General features: G+C 37.5%; 1 protein-coding gene across 1 annotated transcript in view; it reads right to left on the bottom strand.

Moving 5' to 3' along the window:
- The window catches only part of LOC124722893 (rho GTPase-activating protein 100F), an 800,721-nt gene that overhangs the window by 287,127 nt on the left and 497,749 nt on the right, over nt 1–15,845 (bottom strand). Inside the window, exon 3 of the mRNA XM_047248035.1 lies at nt 7,338–7,472. Within this exon, the coding sequence (XP_047103991.1) occupies nt 7,338–7,472 (135 nt within the window). The remainder of the gene's footprint in view (nt 1–7,337; nt 7,473–15,845) is intronic.

Raw genomic sequence — 15,845 nt, 5'->3', positions numbered from 1 at the left:
AGCATTCAGCAATTGCATCCTCCACGACTCCACCTGACACAGAGTGTGACTGGGCCCTGGGGGAATGGGTGGAGAGAAATAAAAGCATAAAGAAGGAAGTGTCACCAAAGATGATGGCAAGATATGCTGTCAAAATATCACATTACATAAATGAGTGCATGTGGCTGGACACCCAAGAACAAAACAAACAGCCAAAATATTAATAATTTCAAAGAAACTAATTAAAAATGTCAATAGTTTTAATCTTTCAAGATGGCATCCAAGTCACACTCGAGCATTTGCTATGCCACTCCATGAGTGAGGCTTGAGAGCCATCTTGAAAGTATTAAATAAGCCAGAAAATAAATGAAATCAGTTGTGGTGTTCGTGATAAAATCAGTTTATCAAAAAACTGTTTGGAAAGCAAGTTAGAAATATCAATAAACTGTTTGGAAAGCGAGATACAAAATTTAATTAGAAATTTTGAACCTAATATAATTTTAGTCAGTGGTGGATGTCTGCCAAGGGCACAAAATGTAGATACTAGTTATAAGAAATGAATGTAGGTTGTTGTTCTTTTATGCCAAATTAACTCAGGAAATAAGAACAGATTTGAAAAATAAATTTGATTTGGAAGCCAAAATTGGGCAAGTTCAATCTCACTTATGTGGTAAAATAAAGAAAGATAATTAAAAGGCAGAGGTGAATATGTGCAAATTGTGACTGAAAGGGATGAGAAAATTGCTAAAGCTCTAAACTGAAATTGTATTGTATTGTATGTTAACTGGGGGCCAAGAAATGATGGAGAGGCTCCGTCCCACCACAGCCGCAGTGGTCCACAATCCCACGACTACTACCGCAGTCCACTTCACCCCTCAGCCACCCCACACCGAACCACTCTTTCAGGGTTATTGTGGGTTTTGGCCCCCGGTGGACCCCCCCCCCCCCCCCCCCCCCACACACACACACACCCAGGGAACATCTCACACCAGACAAGTGTAACCCCTATGTTTGCGTGGTAGAGGAATGGTGGTGTATGTGTACGTGGAGAACTTTGTCTGCACAGCAATCGCTGACATAGTGTAGCTGAGGTGGAATATGGGGAACCAGCCTGTATTCACCGAGGCCTAACAACCATCCACAAATTGGCCGGCTCACTGGACCTCGACACTAGTCCGCCGGCAGATTCATGTTGGGGACCAGGCGCTCCTTCCAAATCCGAAAAGCCGCACGTTAGACCACACGGCTAACTGGGCGGCCCAAAACTGAAATTACTTGTATCTGAAAGTAAAGTTTGGAATGTATCTCCTAGTGCATGAACTATTTCAGCTGGGATTACTTTTATTAAAAGCAAAAATTTCAGTCATTTTGAGCGTTCTATAGCTGTTATAAGGGAGTTTATTATTTTGTCAAGCACCTGGCCTGAACAATGGGCAATCTCGTTTGTCAAAGGTTATTTAAGGGAGATGTGTACAGATGGGCCTCTAATATCACTTCCTCCTATACAAGAAATTAATATATGTTGTTTAAGGGCATATTTTTGGAAGAATGTTGGCCAAACAATGAGCAATAATGTGTTCTGAGTGAATTTTAGGGAGGAAAAAGTTATGGTTAGAGAAATCTTAAATTAAGTAATTTGGCCAATGCTGCATCATGAAAAGAGCATGGATTAAACATTGTGTCAATAATCTTGCAATTAGATAATAAATTATGACAGTAGCTGTTGTTTCCTGCACCCAGAAAAAACATTAGCAAATTTCTAAATTACATATCAAGAATTGAAAGGAAAGGGAATAGTTCTTACAATTAGAAATGTAGGACCACAACAAAGAAAGGAGTATAAAGTGAACAGAATAGGTAGGCTGTAGCAAGAGAATGGTTTTGAGAGTGACTGAATCAAGAGCCTAAGGAAGTCACATAACCAATCAGTTTCTAGAGAACTCAACATGTCATTCTTAATGGGACAAAATCAATAGATATAAAAGTAATTTTCAGTGTTCCCCATGGGAGTGTCAAAGGACTGCTAACGTTCACAATATATATACAAATCATCTAGAGGATAATGTTGGTAGTTCTAGGGCTCACTTCATGGATGATGTTCTTCTTTATAGGAAGGTTGCAACACTAGAAGACTGTAGCAACATTCAGAAAGCCATGTGCCACATTGAGGATTGGTGCAGGGGCTTGCAGTTGATTTTGAATGTAAATTAATGTAATGTATTGAGTATTAATAGATGAAGAGATCCTTTACTGTCTAATGTTGGTAGTGGTGTTAAATCACTGGAAACAGTAACATGCATACAGGAGTAACTGTTCGGAGTAGCCTAAAGTGAAACATTCTCACACAACTAAATGCAGGAAAGGTCAATGCCAGAGTAAGAAGCATCAGAATTGTCAGGACGTTTAGTCTAGTCACGAAGAAGGTTACTTGCAAAACCTTCATATCACCAACTCTTGAGTATTCATCCTCAGTCTTGAATCCTTATCAGGTCAAATATGTGCAGGCAGACACGATGGAATGAAGAGCAGTGTGTTTTGTCCCAGAGACGTTTAGCAAGAATGAAGAGCATCATGGAGATGCTCAACAAAATCAAGCAGTAGATGCTAGGGAGATTTTGTGCATCACAGAGACATTCAGTGCTGAAATCCTGAGAGCACATATTCCAGAAAGACTCAGGAAACATATTACTTCCTCCCTCATGTGTGTCACAAAATGAAGATGGTGAGAATATCAGAGAAGTTATAGGTCATACAGTGGCTTACTGACACTGATTTGTGCTACATATTGTTCACAAATGGAACAAGGAATGGGACAAATGAGAGTGATACCAGAAGTACACTATGCCACACACCATAAGGTGGCTTATGAAGTGTAGATAAATAAATGTTCAGTTTCATTCAGAAGTGTGATAATTTTGAGATATTGTTTACAGAAAGGATGGAAATGAATGAATACAAATGAATGAATAAAAATAAATGGATTTGCAATTTAGGTATTTGTCTAAGAATGTTGGCAACCATAATGCACAAGGGCCTAGGGTTAAAAAAATTTGGGTGACATTAAATGTGTAAATAGAATATCTAATGGAGAGCAACAGGATTTGAAAAGTGTATTACCATTGCATTGTACAGTGCTTTCAGATGAGCCAGGATTGGCAAGAGATTTTGAATTGAAACAGACAGGAGGTAAACTCCCATAAGCCTTATTCTTTGCCTTTTTCCAAAAAAAAGATGAGTTGTGAATTATTGAGAGATCCACAGAAGGTATAATAATTCATTGCTATCAGTATAAAGAATGGTGTTAAGGTTGATATAGGTGCAAGAAAATTACATGAAACAGTAAAATGAGAAAGTGATGTACCAAGAAGATTAGCTAAAATATTACGGAAATTTAATAGGACCATGTGGGATACCTCATGTGATGTAACATATCGTTACTGGAACAATAAAGAGGAACGAGCATTCGTGGGATTTCTGCATGAAGGTATATGTTACCTTTTGTAATCCAACAGGATGTATCGATGGCTCACTTGGTATAATTATGCATATGTCTGGGGAGGTCACTAGGTGTGTCATGGAAGGATATATCTGTCAGTGCTAGGTCATGTGCAAAACCAGCTGCAGCAGATTTAAGGGCTTCTGCACTGCCAATGTTTATAGCAAGCTCTACAGAGAAGCCATTGACAAAGGCCCTGTGTTAGTTTTCTCCTGGACTTGTTGTTACCTACTGATGACATTTAGCTAGTACACAGATTTGAATGTATGCATAATATGGGACTGCATCTGATCATCATTCACTCAATCATTGAGTTTTCAGTGAACAAACTGATGGTGTATGGAGGTACTGAGAGCACATGTTTTTAGCTGAGTGTTTCCCAGTCGAACCTACAAATAGTATTCTCCAGCATAGGTGGTGAGTTATTCCACAAACATTCAGAGTACTGTATTGACCATGAAATATCCACCTCCAGTAGTCTTTTTTCTGTATATTGGATCAGTTAGGAACTATTACTTTCTGTAATTTAATTGTAAGTTGTCCTTAATAAAATCTGCAGACTTACAACATTACCACTATTATTTTGTTTTATTTGGTCCTAAATTTATCTTCTTATGTTAATGCATATGGGCTATGGATTAAGTGTTAGGGGAAGAAATTATTTAACAACGAAGTGTTAGGGGAAGACGTTATTTAACAAAGTAATGGTGTATGTAGTTGACACTTTAATAACTAGGGATACTTGGGAAAAACACTGCAAAACTTGAATTATGCATTGAAGGCAGTAGAGCATAGTGGCATGAATTTAAAACTGAGTAACTCAGAATTTGTTAAGAAAGACATTTCATTTATGTGTCACTTTTTTAATGAAAACAGAATGCAACAAGTTATGGAAAAGCTAAAAGCTGTTAAAGAATGAAAATAAATTAAAAATGGTATCTGGGTTATCTTTTTCTAGAATGTTTGTAACATTTTACAGTCATTCCTTGAATTATTTATTAAAGAAAATTGTGATGAAACCTTGGGCAGAGGAATGAGAGATGGTTTACAGTAAATTAAACAGTGAATTGATCAACAGTAACACATTATATCACTCAGACTTTTCACTGCCTTTTTAAATGTCTGCTGTTTCTATCCAATTTTTTGAATTATTTTACATAGTGTAAACAGAAAATGGAATTGTAGCTAAAGCCTTTTTTTCCACATAGAACCTCACATTAATATGGGTGGCAGTATTATATGTCAGAGGAAGAAGCTCTATCCATCATGTATGGAATTCAAACATTTGAATGTTACAGTTACTGGAAATAGTAAGAGCCATTAAATGTTTAGGAGCTTATGTATAAAGTGATTTTTATAACCGATCAGGTACAAGATTTTCTGCCTATTTATGTAGAATTCATTACATTTGTGTATTTTCATGGTCAGCTGCCCATCCCAGACCAAGTGTCAATCATCTACATTTTACTACAGTATTTTGCACTGCAACAGCATGAACTATGAGAGAAATCTCATGAAGATAACAACATTATCCACTAGATCATTCATGTTATTCTGAACAGGAATGCTTTGCTTCTACAACATGGCCTTGCAGTACATTCGAAAATAATTTGAGGCATGATATTTGCTCTCCATTAAGAATGACATGGCATTTTCAGCTTCTTAGGGACTCTCTGATCCAGTCACAAAGCTGTACTGATATGCCACTTGCTCATATCTTCTTTTTAGGCAACAATGAAGAACTGTATCAAATGCCTTCTGGAAGGCTAGGAAAATGACATAAACCTGACTGCTGGTATCTACTACCCGTGCAGTGAGCAATATAAATTGAGTTTCAGAAGACTGCTGTTTACAGAATCTATGTTGACTCTTGCAGAGGAGATTTTAAGCCTCCATGAAGGTCATAATATAAATTTTTTGAATCACTTTGAATGGTTCATTCCAACAGCCACATATGTGAAACTGCTGCTAGAAAAAGAGGAAGTTCTTTTGCATTATACCTGTAGAATCATATAGATATCTCATCAGGTTCTGTTGCCTTTTCTTTGTCGAGTGTGTTTTGTTTATTTTCTATTGTGTTGTTATTTATCTGAATATATGTTATTTTGGTGATTGTGAAACAACTGACAGGAGAAATCATAGTATGATGTTCCTCAGTGAAACAATTTTGAAAAACAGTATTTATTATTTCAGGCTTCTCTTTGTTATTCTCCTTTTTGGTGCCAGTACAGTCACTGAGAGTTGGGATAAATAGGTTTGATCAGTTTATTGCCTTAATGTGAGACAAAACTTTCTTAGGATTTTTTGTCAGATTAGCAGATGAAATTTAACTTTTGAATTCATTGAATGCATTCCACATGGCTCTCCATACATTCATTACATTCATTTGGATTTCAACCTCTGCCCCATTTCTTTTTTAAAAAAGAAAAAAAAACAAGGATTTGACTATATTAAAACTGTGGTTATATTTGCTTTTCTTTTGAATGAACTTTATTTTTGGACTGTTGAACTATGGTAGCTCTTCCCCACCTTTCACAACTTTCTTCATCATATACCAGTCTAAGGCATATTGTATGAACTATTGAATTTTGTCCATTTATACTCAATATTTTCAGTCCCAGAGGTGAATATCTGATATTATCTGCTCAGTTAAACTGATATCTGTCTCTTGATGTGCTAACTAAGCAGAGATATGTTCCTATATTGCTTACAATTTTTACCGACACCTGTAGTTGGTGATGCTGCAACAGTGTTACGATCATCAATTTCCTGCCCTGCATCAACTGCATCAAAAAGTTCAGTCCTGCTTGTAACTAGGAGATCTAGGATGTTTCCCTAAAAAGCTGGTTCTCTTAAGGTAATTTTCAGGCAAGGCATTTTGAACAACATTACGTGAATAACTTTTCCTACCACCCAAATCACTTGAGTCTATTACTGAGAGGTAAAAAGAAATGTGTGTTAATTATATTGTGCATTAATTAAAATTATGTTAGTATAAACAGTATGAAATGAACTTTTTTAAATATATATGCTTCAATCTAGAATCTGTATAGAACAATGAAAGAAAGTGGAGGGTGAGTTATCAAACAATATTGTCAGTAGCAGCAAGTAATGCTCTGTAAGTAAATGAGATGTAGCAGTTTGAATTATGAATAGCACTTGCCACTCAGTGTAAAGTAGTCTGTAACAGCTTGGTAAAAGTCTTTGTAATGTCCCTCATTAGAATTCTGCATAAGAATTATGTGGCAGTAAATTAATATTTTTGTATGAACTGTAACTGTTACAGTGAATTAGGTTTTCGACAGTTATCCATCAATACACCCATTATACAATAAATGCAGTAAAAGGAAATGGTTATGGAAAGCTTCACCAGAAACTGAGAAACTTATTAAAATGATGAAATTAGAACAGTAATTGAACAGTAAATTGCAGAGCATTATGAATCTGAAACATTACTAATCATACAATCCATATACTATTAGGACCCAATGTGGTTTTGTGTGTAGGCCTACTCTTTTCCTAATTCTCAAGCTTCTTTATTTCAAAAATCATGTGTGTACCTTTATTTAAGGGCTGTAACATCATCATACTTCAGAAATAAATGAAAAGCAAAATGTGTTAACAGGATTCTGTGCAGTTTAAAAAACTTATTATTGACACAAATCACTTTGTTTTGTTGTCATGTTATCTCTCTGTTGGACTATAATGATTTTAAAAAATATATCAGCTTCTCTGTGTTTCAGTGTTATACACAGTTTCCAGGCGCAAATTCTTCTAGCAATTTCGCCCTTTATAGTTGGCTAAAAGTACAAATATATTCTTAGAAATAATATTTTCAACTTCTGTGGCCATGAACTTTTACCTTTCTAAAATCTCCCTGCACAACCATGGGTGGTGGCTCCTTAGGTCGAACTCCTGCTGCCATGGCCGCCCCAGACACTTGTGATGCCTGGCGCCGTGGGCTTGTGGCCATCTCGCCCGTTGACTCCCGACCCTCCTGCAAGAGTATAATTCATAAGAATGATGATCATCACTGTATGCTGTTACTATACTGGTTTTGACAGTAAAGTTGATGGATACGTCATGAAAATTTCTTCAGCTCCAGAAAAGCACAGCGAATAGAATATTTGTGTAAAATTAATAGGTCAGAATTAAAAATTATAGGAAACATATAGAAAATTCCTACCTAATGGACTAGTGGAATGATTAAAGATAGTCATATTCATATAGTGGAGGTATAAACACACAAACAAGATTTGAATGTAGATAGTCCAGATTACAAACTTGCACTCTTCTTCAGGGCAGTCTAAATATAGTTAATTGATTCTGCAGTGCACACACACACACACACACACACACACACACACACACACACACACACAAGACAGATCAGAAGCCAAGAAGGAGGCAATTAGGAAAATAATGTAGAGGAGGTTCTATTGAGCTACAAATGTAATTAAAGTTATGAAAAATAAGAGGAATAGAGGAAGAATTGGATGAGAATAGGAATATATATGAGGATAGGAGACAGACTAGTGCAGAGTGAGGTTACTTGTCTCCTGAATGCTTTGTATATGCATGTCATCAGCCGTGTGCCTTTGAAAGCCAATACCATATATACACTGCTTACCATTGAGATTGCAACACCAGAAAGCACAGAAAATTATAAAATCTTACTTATTGTACATCTGCAATACAATAATAGGAATACAAGATTAAGTATGTAGCTATATTGTGTATGAAATATAGTACTCAGAGCTGCCACCTCTTGGGACAACAATGGTCCTAACCAGACTGTACATCAAAGCAAATTTAGCTTTGATAACAGATGCAAGTGTGGCACTCCATGCTGCTTCAACCCTGTGCCAGTGTCCATCAGATGTGGTGGCATGCCGGTCTCTCACACATAAGTCAGATGTAGTATAGGGGGAGTATAATCACTAATACATCTAAGTTACAACCTGTCAAAGATTATGCCCCACAAGGTTTGTGGGTCCACAGTCCACATGCATGCCACGTGTTTTGCTTCTTCAATTCTGATGATGAGCTCTTTCATGTCATCAACCTGAGCATTGCCAAGTCAGAATAAAAACAAAGTATCAGTTGCTGTTTCAGTTTCTTGAGCATGGATCAGGAAAAAGACCTGTAGTCTTGGTTTGTAATGTTTTATGCAAATGTCACATTTGGCAGTATCATATCTCAGTCTTTCTGTTTATATATAATTTTAAATTATACAGCACCATGTGAAATGTTTTCTGAATGTGGGAAAGTGTTTTAGTCACTGATATCACAAACAATTTCGTGATATAACACTGTCCACACAATGACAACTGTCCACTGCTTGCAGACAAATGTCTTCACAGAACATTTCCCATACTCAGGGCAACACTTTTTATGATTAATGTTCACAATTTCTCACAATATGTTAATCAGAAACTTAAAACATTTGCCGATGACAGTATCTGTTCAGCTGAGATAAAGAATTAGCTTGAAATGTGATGATCTCTGGAGCTTCAGCAGTTGGGACAGCTTTGCTGATACTGGCCTTTCATTCCAATTGTGTCAACTTGAGTAACCTCTCTGATTGGTCAATTGCAGTCTTTTGAAATGGAGCAACTGGAGGAGAACATTATACCAGGTGTCCTGGGTGGAACTGAGCCACATGATTTAGTCATTGGCTGTCTCTACAGTGGCTTACATAAAGTCTGATAGACGGATACTGGCCTGGCAAATGTACCTGCTTCTGAATGTGTTGATGGTCTTTGCAAAGCTCCAATGACCTGATGACAGTGTTCAATAAAAATATTTCATTATTGCTGGCCATAAATTACTTGAGGTAATGAGTAACCATTGTCATCCCATTACAGTTTTCCATACATTAATCCGATTTCCCTTTTAACAGTTCCTTCTGTAAGTCCTCTATGGTCTTCAGTACTGTTGGATCTTTCAATTGTTCAACTATAACATTCATTAGTTGAGTGATGATTGATAAGATTGTTGTTGTTGTGGTCTTTAGTCCAAAGACTGGTTTGATGCCACTCTCCATGCTACTCTATCCTCAGCAAGCCTCTTCATTTCCGAGTAACTACTGCAACCTACATCCTTCTGAATCTGCTTAGTGAATTTGTCTCTTGGTCACCCTCTACGATTTTCACCCTCCTCACTTCTCTTCAATACTAAATTGGTGATCTCTTGATGCCTCAAAACATATCCCTTCGTCTAGTCAAGTTCTTCTTCCCAATTCTATACAGTACCTCCTCACTAGTTATGCGATCTACCAATCTAATCTTCAGCATTCTTCAGTAGCACCACATTTTGAAAGCATCTATTCTCTTCTTGCCTAAACTATTTATCACCCATGTTTCAATTACATACATGGCTACACTCCATACAAATACTTCCAGAAAAGACTGCTTATCTTTCATGTCCCTCAACTCTTATAGCGGCCATCTGGTTTCTGTAAAAATTGTAAATAGGCTTTTGCTCCCTGTATTTGACCACTGCCAAGTTCAGAATTTGAAAGAGAGTATTCCCCCCCATGAACCATGGACCTTGCCATTGGTGGAGAGGCTTGCATGCCTCAGCAATACAGATGGCCGTACTGTAGGTGCAACCACAACGGAGGGGTATCTGTTGAGAGGCCAGACAAACGTGTAGTTCCTGAAGAGGGGCAGCAGTCTTTTTAGTAGTTGCAGGGGCAACAGTCTGGATGACTAACTGATCTGGCCTTGTAACACTAACCAAAACGGCCTTGCTGTGCTGGTACTGTGAACGGCTGAAAGCAAGTGGACAGCCGTAATTTTCCCCGAGGGCATGTAGCTTTACTGTATGGTTAAATGATGATGGCATCCTCTCACGTAAAACATTCCGGAGGTAAAATAGTCCCCCATTAGGATCTCCAGACGGGGAATACTCAGGAGGATGTCGTTAACAGGAGAAAGAAAACTGGCGTTCTACGGATCGGAGCATGGAATGTCAGATCCCTTAATCGGGCAGGTAGGTTAGACAATTTAAAAAGGGAAATGGATAGATTAAAGTTAGATATAGTGGGAATTAGTTAAGTCCGGTGGCAGGAGGAACAAGACTTTTAGTCAGCTGAATACAGGGTTATAAATACAAAATCAAATAGGGGTAATGCAGGAGTAGGTTTAATAATGAATAAAAAAAGAGGAGTGCGGGTAAGCTACTACAAACAGCATAGTGGATGCATTATTGTGGCCAAGATAGACACGAAGCTTACACCTGCTAGAGTAGTACAAGTTTATATGCCAACTAGCTCTGCAGATGATGAAGAAATTGATGAAATGTATGATGAGATAAAAGAAATTATTCAGGTAGTGAAGGGAGACGAAAATTTAATAGTCATGGGTGACTGGAATTTGAGAGTAGGAAAAGGGAGAGAAGGAAACATAGTAGTTAAATATGGATTGGGGATAAGAAATGAAAGAGGAAGCCGTCTGGTAGAATTTTGCACAGAGCATAACTTAATCATAGCTAACACTTGGTTCAAGGATCATAAAAGAAGGTTGTATACATGGAAGGATCCTGGAGATATTAGAAGGTATCAGATAGATTATATAATGGTAAGACAGAGATTTAGGAACCAGGTTTCAAATTGTAAGACATTTCCAGGGGCAGATGTGGACTCTGACCACAATTCGTTGGTTATGAACTGTAGATTAAAACTGAAGAAACTGCAAAAAAGGTGGGAATTTAAGGAGATGGGACCTGGATAAACTGACTAAACCAGAGGTTGTACAGAGTTTCAGGGAGAGCATAAGGGAACAATTGACAGGGATGGGGGAAAGAAATACAGTAGAAGAAGAATGGGCAGCTCTGTGGGATGAAGTAGTGAAGGCAGCAGAGGATCAAGTAGGTAAAAAGACGAGGGCTAGTAGAAATCCTTGGGTAACAGAAGAAACATTGAATTTAACTGATGAAAGGAGAAAATATAAAAATGCAGTAAATGAAGCAGGCAGAAAAGAATACAAACATCTCAAAAATGAGATCGACAGGAAGTGCAAAATGGCTAAGCAGGGATGGCTAGAGGACAAATGTAAGGATGTAGAGGATTATCTCACTAGGGGCAAGATAGATACTGCCTACAGGAAAATTAAAGAGACCTTGGGAGAAAAGAAAACCACTTGTATGAATATCAAGAGCTCAGATGGAAACCGAGTTCTAAGCAAAGAAAGGAAAGCAGGAAGGTGTAAGGAGTATATAGAGGGTCTATACAAGGGCGATGTACTTGAGGACAATATTATGGAAATGGAAGAGGACGTAGATGAAGATGAAATGGGAGATACGATACTGCCTGAAGAGTTTGACAGAATACTGAAAGACATGAGTCGAAACAAGGCCCCAGTGGTAGACAACATTCCATTAGAACTACTGACGGCCTTGGGAGAGTCAGTACTGACAAAACTCTACCATACGGTGAGCAAGATGTATGAGACAGGCGAAATACCCTCAGACTTAAAGAAGAATATAATAATTCCAATCACAAAGAGAGCAGGTGTCGACAGATGTGAAAATTACCGAACTATCAGTTTAATAAGTCACAGCTGCAAAATACTGACACGAATTCTTTACAGATGAATGGAAAAGCTGGTAGAAGCTGACCTCAGGGAAGACCAGTTTGGATTCCGTAGAAATATTGGAACACGTGAAGCAATACTGACCTTATGACTTGTCTTAGAAGAAAGATTAAGGAAATGCAAACCTACATTTCTAGCATTTGTAGACTTAGAGAAAGCTTTTGACAATGGCGACTGGAATACTCTCTTTCACATACTAAAGGTGGCAGGGGTAAAATACAGGGAGCAAAAGGCTATTTACAATTTGTACAGAAAGCAGATAGCAGTTATATGAGTCGAGGGGCATGAAAGGGAAGCAGTCTCCAAGTCTACAAATGCTAGAAATGTAGGTTTGCCTTTCCTTAACCTATCTTCTAAGTCAATATTGACTCACATGTTCCAACATATCTATGGAACCCAAACTGATCTCCCCCAAGGTCAGCCTCTATCAGTTTTTCCATTTATCTGTAAGGAACTCGTGTCAGTATTTTGCAACCGTGACTTATTAAACTGATAGTTTGGTAATTTTCACACCTGTGAACACTTGCTTTCTTTCGGACTGGAATTATTATACTCTTTTGAAGTATGAAGATATTTCGTCTGTCTCATACATCTTGCTCACTAAGGCTACCAGTAGTTATAATGGAATGTTGTCTACTCCCGGAGCCTTGTTTCGACTTAGTTGTTTCAGACCGCTGTCAAAATCTTTATGCAGTATCATATCTCTGCTTACATCTTCATCTACGCCCCCTTCCATTTCCATAATATTGCCCTCAAGTGTATTGCCCTTGTACATACCCCCCTATATACTCCTTCCACCTTTCTGCTTTCCCTTATTTGATTAGGACTGATTTTCCATCTGAGCACTTCCTGTTCATACAGGTGGCTGTCTTTTCTCCAAAGGTCTCTTTAAGCTTCCTGTTGGCAGTATCTATCTTACCCCTAGTGACATATGCTTCTATATCCTTACATCTGTCCTCTAACCATCCCTGCTTAGCCATTTTGCACTTCCTGTCGATCACATTTTTGAGACGTTTGTATTCATTTACTGCATTTTTATATATTCTCCTTTCATCAATTAAATTAAATATATCTCTTTTTTCTACTAGCTCTAGTCTTTTTACCTACTTGATCCTCTGCTGCCTTCAGTATTTCATCCCTCAAAGCTACCCAGTCTCCTTCTACTGTATTTCTTTCCCTTGTTCTTGTCAACTGTTCCCTAGTGCACTCTCTAAAACTCTCTACAACCTCTGGTTCTTCCAGTTTATCCAGGTCCCATCTCCTTAAATTTCTACCTTTTTGCAGTTTCTTCAGTTTTAATCTACAGTTCATAATCAATAAATTGTGGTCTGAGTCCACATCTGCCCCTGGAATGTCTCATGCAGTAAAACCTGGTTTCTAAATCTCTATCTCACCATTATATAATCTATCTGAAACCTTCTAGTGTCTCCAGGCTTCTTTCACATATACAACCTTCTTTCATGATTCTTAAACCAAGAGTTAGCTATGATTAAGTTATGCTCTGTGCGAAATTCTACCAGGCAGCTTCCTCCTTCATTCCTTACCCATACCATCAGTGTATTCCATCTCAGCATTCTCATCAAAAAGTGACAGAAGTGATGAACATTTCATATTGACGGGATGTTAAATACTTATCTCCTCCTCCTCCTCCTCCATGAGCATTTCAATGGTTCCACAAGAATATAGAACGATCTCCTTTTATCTCCCTGCAGCAGGTCTTGTATTGGCCATGCCTAGCAGTTGAAATCTTTTGTGAAGCATCTGTAATAGGAGCACATTACGAGGAAGCCCCTCACATCACAACGCATAGTGGAAATGGAAAATCTGTTATGGCCTTTACTTTCTAAGGATCAGTGCAGACTCCATTTTAGTTGTCTTTGTGATTCAGGAATTTTATTTTCTGCGTGACAAAGAGGTACACTCCCTCCCACCATGTCCCTTTCCTCCCCACTGCATGAGTGTGACATCATAAGTATTGCACTAGGATGTGTCTGTATGCTTAGTCAGAAAGCTCTCAGACGAATCAATACTTGTTATCAATTTAGGAGACATAACTGGAAGTGATGTCATGATTACATAAGAGGGTACTATGTTAAGATATGTACATGTGCTTAGTCAGCAAGATAACAGACAAGTCAAGATTTGCTGATGCATGAGATGACAAACTTTTGTACAGTAAGATAAAGTTATATCCTAGTATGGGTCACTATAATGTTTGCTTACCTGTAACTGAATATGAAATGGTTATGTATGGGTCAGTTTGTTACATTTTCATTGGGGTTAGTTGTTTGATGCTTATCTGTAAATGAATATAAAATGGTGGCATATTGGGTAATTTCTTACAATTTCATTGGGGCTAGTTGTTTGAAACTTATCTGTAACTGAATATAAAATTGTGCTGTACTTGGTTACAACTGTGTTTGATGTTTATCTGTAACCCAACATAAAAAAAGTGTGGGGTAATTTGTTGCAATTTTGTTGGGGGTAGTTGTTTGTGAATATACAGCAGCAACATATGGGGTAATTTGTTACATTTCTGATTGAGAATTATTTGTAAGCAAATATAAATGGTTGAAGTATGGTGTAATTTGTTAATGCAGACCATTTTTTTGATCTCTTTAAAGTATGGTACTATGATCAAAGTACTGTCATCAATGATTGCACTCTAAACTACAACTTACATCACTACCACCACATGTATTTTGGACTGATGTATAAGAAATATTTATGTAATTTTATAAATAAAGAAGACTATTTTATTTTGGTGAAAAGATTGAATTTTCATATGTCGCACTACCCTGTGTGCGGAATTGGGTCCATCATTGTCTCTGAAAGAAGCTATGATATTGTATTTGGTGCTTTTTGAAGCTACATTTGTGTAATGCAGTTTAAGTGTAAAACCACAATAAAAATCTCTCCAAAACACACCACTTTTAGTATGATTTATTGTGCAAAAGTGTCAAGAAATGTGATGTCAGTGTATAAACATGTGATAGATATTGGTATTATTTAAAAGTTGATTATGGAAATACAGTCTGTAAACTTTTTTTTTTTTTTTTTTTTTTTTTTTTTTTTTTTTTTTTTTTTTTTTGAGAAAGCTTGTTTTTGTAAACCACTGGATCATAACCATTGTTAATACAACTATATTAACCAATCAATAATGTCTATCATATTTTGCTCGAGTAGAACTTTATGTATTATCAGCTTGCCCCTAGAATGGTACTTGGGCAGGTGATGAAAGTTCGATTTTGTATCACCAGTAACATTGCCCCAAATGACTTGTCTGGGTAGGGCATTGAAATATTTTGCATCAAATGAGTCAACAACTCATCAGAACATGTGGAAGGACATCATTAATCAGTCGTACTGAGAAAACCTAAGAGATCAAATCACTCTACAGAGAGATGATCCACAATGTACATAAGTTGGATAACCTCTACGGAAAGAAAGACTGTCTTCTTAGTACCCTTACACTCCTAACAAGGTGTCGAGATGAACAACATGTACCTATGGTACATTCGCCAAAATCAAACATCACATTAACAAACCAGTGGCAAATAGGATTACGTGCAGGGCAAGCCTGGCTCTAGTACAAAAGAGCAATCGAGAAACCTGACAAATGCTAGATGTCACTTCGAAAGAGCTTCATCATCTCCATCTTTACACGGTGGCTAAACTCTCTGCAGATTCTTGCGAATGGGTTGACAATACGATATGGTCACAGGCAAAATCAATGCAGCTGAAAACGTCTGCAAGCCAGACAGCAAAATGCC

This window comes from Schistocerca piceifrons, chromosome X (assembly GCF_021461385.2).
Source record: "Schistocerca piceifrons isolate TAMUIC-IGC-003096 chromosome X, iqSchPice1.1, whole genome shotgun sequence".
Lineage (NCBI taxonomy): Eukaryota > Metazoa > Arthropoda > Insecta > Orthoptera > Acrididae > Schistocerca > Schistocerca piceifrons.
Note: the sequence above shows the minus strand (reverse complement) of the source record. Positions and strands in the feature narration are given on the sequence as shown.